The 4,785-nt window shown below is 36.3% G+C and overlaps 1 protein-coding gene across 1 annotated transcript; it reads left to right on the plus strand.

The window, feature by feature from the left end:
• Nucleotides 1-3,749: 3,749 nt before the first annotated feature.
• LOC109923345 (trace amine-associated receptor 4-like) lies at nucleotides 3,750-4,785 on the plus strand. Its single transcript, XM_020523384.2, is given in 2 exon segments — nucleotides 3,750-4,114; nucleotides 4,116-4,785. Coding segments are annotated over 2 exon segments (1,035 nt in total).

Below are 4,785 nucleotides of genomic sequence, written 5' to 3' on the forward strand. Positions count from 1 at the left end.
CAGATCCGAAACGTCAGCTTTCCTGCTCCTCTGATGCTGCCTGGCCTGCTGTGTTCATCCAGCTCCACACATTGTTATCTTGAATACATTCAACGTTTTGGCATCACCTACTTCCTGTGGCAATGAATTCTCCTGACTCATCATCATTCTTTGGATGAAGAAATGTGTCCTCATTTCCGTCCTAAATCATCTACCCCGAATCCTCATACTGTGACTCCTGGTTCTGGACACACCCAACATCAGGAACATCCTCCCTGCATCTACCCTGTCCAGTCCTGTTAGAATTTTATAAGTCTTTATGAGATTCCCCCTCATTCGTCTGAACTCCAGCGAAAACAATCCCAACCTAGTCAATCTAGAAAGGTTTTGCAGGATACTTTTCATTCAATAACAGTGTGTGGGTGCCACTGGCTAGGCCAGCATTTATTGCCCAGCCCTAATTCCCCAGAAGGCAGCTAAGAGTCAATCATGTTGCTGCAGATCTGGAGTCATTGGTTTTGTTTCATTTGAAAGAGAGTAATGACTGTTTAATGTATTAGATAAGCATATTTCAAAACTTTAATGATGGGCTATAGCTGAATGATTCAGGTATCCATCCCCTTTAAATGCCAACTGACCAGCTGGACATTTCAGCATTTAGCAGTTCTTATTGTTCTAAACTTCAGTAAATAGAAGCCCAGACCTTCCAACCTCTCCTCAAAAGACAACCCACACCACACCAATTCCACACAGTAGATTAGTAAACTTTCTCTAAATTGCTCAGAACTCATTTAGCCCCTTCCTTAAATAAGGAGACCAGTACTGTAGCCAGTAGTCCAATTATGATATCAACAATGCTGTTTTAACTGAAGCATAAACTTTCTACCTTTGCATTCAATTCCCCTTTTAATAAATGATAACATTCTATTTGTTTTCATAATTACTTGTTGTAACTGCAGACTAACCTTTTACAATTCCTGCACCAGGACAGCCAGATCCTTATACATCTCAGAATTCTGCAATCAATCACCATTTAGACATTATGCTTTCCTTGCAGAAATAAAAATTTCACACTTTCCCACATTATATTCCATTTGCCAGGTCTTTACCCACTTTTTAACCCTTTGTAGCTTCCTTATATCCTCTTCACATCTTTTTTACCCATATTTGCGTCATCAGCAAATTTAGCTAACATACCTGTGGCCCTTTTATCCAAATCATTATTATGAATTGTAAATGGTTAATGGCACAGCATTGATGCTCTATGATGCACCACTTGTTTCATCTTGCCAACCAAAAAAATGATTAATTTATGACTGTTCTAAGTTTCCTCTTAGCCAGTCTTCTACCCTTGCCAATATGCTATCCCTTCACCGCCAGCTTTTATTTTCTGCAATAATCTATGATTTGGCACATTATTAATCCCAACTCGTTTGATTGGCTAGCAGATAAATGTCTGATTGGTGGTGATAGCATCAGGTCTGTTGGAGAGAAACAGTACAGGATTCTTATCAGTTCTCCGATTGTTTCAAATTCATCCAAAGTTGATAGAGCCATGAATTTCCATTCTCTTGATGTCCTGACATTACTCTTGCAGAGTATTATGTGGAATCTCTGGCTAAAGGGTTTTTGAACCATTCCTGTGATTTCTCCAAGGATTCAATTAATTTTCCATTGAGAAAGATAATATTGAGACAACTTTTCAACACGTTCACAACCTCCTGGGGCTATTTCAAGGAACACCAAGTAGTAAATTTCTGAATGATTTTCTATAATGAAATGTTCTCTATAATGTTGCCAATCTTTTGGGAAGGATTGCAGAACCATCAAGTAAAGAGGTAAAAAGTTTGTTAAGCCATTTATCCTTGAATTGTATGTCAAATGTATAGAATGGAATCAGGAAAAGTATAATGAAAAGCATTTACACTTATTTGAGAAGAGAGAATAAAGTGGGACGGGGAAAATGACTAAAACGTATTTGATAAGAATAAGAAAGCATGATGAATTGCAAAATCAATATGAATAATTGATAGATTGACAAAATAAAAAGTTGTATTAACAACTAGGCAGAAGCAAGAGGTATCAATTGTCAAATCTCAAATACACTTTTATTGTCGGTGAAAAGATAACTCATTGAAATAATTAGCTTTAGTAATCATTAATACTGTAAAGCTAAGTTGAAAAGATTGTTCAAAATGAGGATTAACAGTAATTACAAAACATATTGTAATCCCCAGTAAGTATGAATAAACATTGCCAATCCAAGTATATTATACTGTCAGCACTCTTGCATCCTTTCTTTGTTATGTGCTCCTTTACTTATTTATGGGAGCAATACATGCTTTGTTTTAATGAAATGAAAGAGATTGGTTGGAACTCTGATGAAAACAAGATATACCTAATTGGCTGCATTATTTTACGTCATTTAGACTGGGATTCAAAACAAATACATGATGAGTCTCAAGTTAGATCGAGGAGCATGTCTGTGTAATTCAACACGTGCACTGGATCTAAGATATTTCTTGAGAAATCACAACGAGGGATCGATGAAAACAAAGAACTGAGTTAGAGCAACACATCAGACTTCACCATCAAGAGGCCAGGAACATTCTTCAAATGCAATTACATTCTTTGGCTTAGGTAATCATTTGGCTGCAGTGAGGATGTGTAAAAATCTGTGAAATGTGATAAGTCCAGTATCATTGTGACTCAATTTGACTTAAGCTGAATATTGAATAATTGAAACGAAGCTGTCATTTACTTCCAGTTTAAAAAAATTCTGTAGTCATTATAATAGTCGTAATATTTATTTAAAATGGCTTTTTCTAATGAAAGTTGGAAAATTGCGTTTATTTTGACTTGACTTGTGAGCAGACAGGGCTATTTCAAGAATACTTTCACCTAATGACAAGCATTTTAGAAAGTGACAATGGAGCTCCAGAATCAGGAACTATATTTATAACATTAGTATAGTGTGGAAGATGGATCTAAAAAAATTTCATTTGACATCTGTTGCACTCCTTGAGCTTACCCAAAGCTGAATTAAAAGTATAGAGGAATTACTGATCTTTAGTTTCATTTTAAATATATCATAATGTTAGTGAAATTGCCAAATCTGTCCAGTGTAGAAATGAACACTATGAGTTTCCTCAATGACTCTCTTGCTAGAGTTCAAATAGTGATCACACAGACCAATAGCTTCCTAAAATGAAATGTGAATAATTTTGTCTTTGCCTTTTATAGGCGTGGTGACTCAGTGGTTAACACTGCTGCTTTGCTGTGCCAGGGACCCAGGTTCAATTCTACCCTTGGGCGACTATATGTGTGGGTTTCCTCCCATGGTACAAAGACGTGTATGTTGGGTGGATTGGCCATGCTAAATTGTCCATATTATCCAGGGATGTGTAGGCTACATGGATTATCCATGGGGAATTCAGGGATAGGGTATGGGGTGGGTCTAGGTGGGATGCTCCTCAGAGGGTTGGTGTGGATTTGATGGGCTGAATGGCCTGTTTCCACACTATATGGATACTGTGATTGGAATTTATGAAGATTGTGTATATGAATTGTGAATGTTTGTGCACTGAGTGAGTGACGACAGCATTTATATAATCAAAGAAAAGGTCATATTAAAATATACTAAATCTTCCTTTCCACAGGATCAACATCTATTTTAAAATGCAGGAGGACTTCCTGGTCCAAGATTACTGCAAACTCCTCTTTCATAAACTGTCTCTTTCCTATTTCAAAATTACACTGAGAAAAGGGAAATGAATTCAACCCAAATTCAGGATAAGGCTGATACAGAAGACTGCTTTGAATTTGTCAACACTTCATGTCGCAAAAACAGCCAGTCAACAGCTGTACATGTAGCATTATATATGATCTTTGTAATTATTGTGTTGATTACAATTATAAGCAACTTACTGGTGATTATTTCAATCTTACATTTTAGAAAACTACAGACAGAAACCAATTTTCTTGTTCTTTCACTTGCTGTAACTGATTTTCTAGTGGGGCTGGTGGTTTTGCCTTACAGTACGATTAGGTCTGTTGATACATGCTGGTATTTTGAAAGTATATTTTGTAAAATCCATTCAGGCCTGGACATGGTGCTGACAATAACATCGATTTATCACGTGTTTTATTGCCATTGACCGTTACTATGCTGTGTGCAAACCTTTACTCTATCCGACAAAAATCACTCTGCCTGTCATTGGTTTATTTGTTACATTTAGTTGCATGTTTTCTATAGTTTATGGATTTGCTTTAATTTTCTCAGATGCTAATGTATATGGAATCGAAGATTATATCAGTGCTATTTCTTGCCATGGCAGTTGTGCGCTCATCTTTAATAAACTATGGGGCCATCTGGATCCACTGATAGCAGTTTTTGTACCAGTTTCAGTTATTGTATATATATACCTCAAAATATATTTTGTAGCAAGGAAGCATTTTCGAGCAATTGGAAATATAACACACAGATTGAATTCGAAACAGCAAAATAATACAGGAGGTTTCCAAAAAAAAGAATTCAAGGCTGCTGTAAAGCTGGGGGATGTAATAGGAATCTTCATTATCTGCTGGTTGCCATTTTTCATAATTACCATTGTTGATCCTTATATTGGTTTCTCCACACCTCCTGCATTGTTTGAAGTGTTTGTGTGGCTTGGTTATTTTAATTCCACTTGCAATCCAATATTATATGGCTTTTTTTATCTCTGGTTTCATAAAGCATTAAAAATGATCATTTCTTGTAAGATATTTGATGAACACTCTCCAATGATGAATGTGTACCTGGAATGA

Source organism: Rhincodon typus, chromosome 5 (assembly GCF_021869965.1).
Source record: "Rhincodon typus isolate 14 chromosome 5, sRhiTyp1.1, whole genome shotgun sequence".
Lineage (NCBI taxonomy): Eukaryota > Metazoa > Chordata > Chondrichthyes > Orectolobiformes > Rhincodontidae > Rhincodon > Rhincodon typus.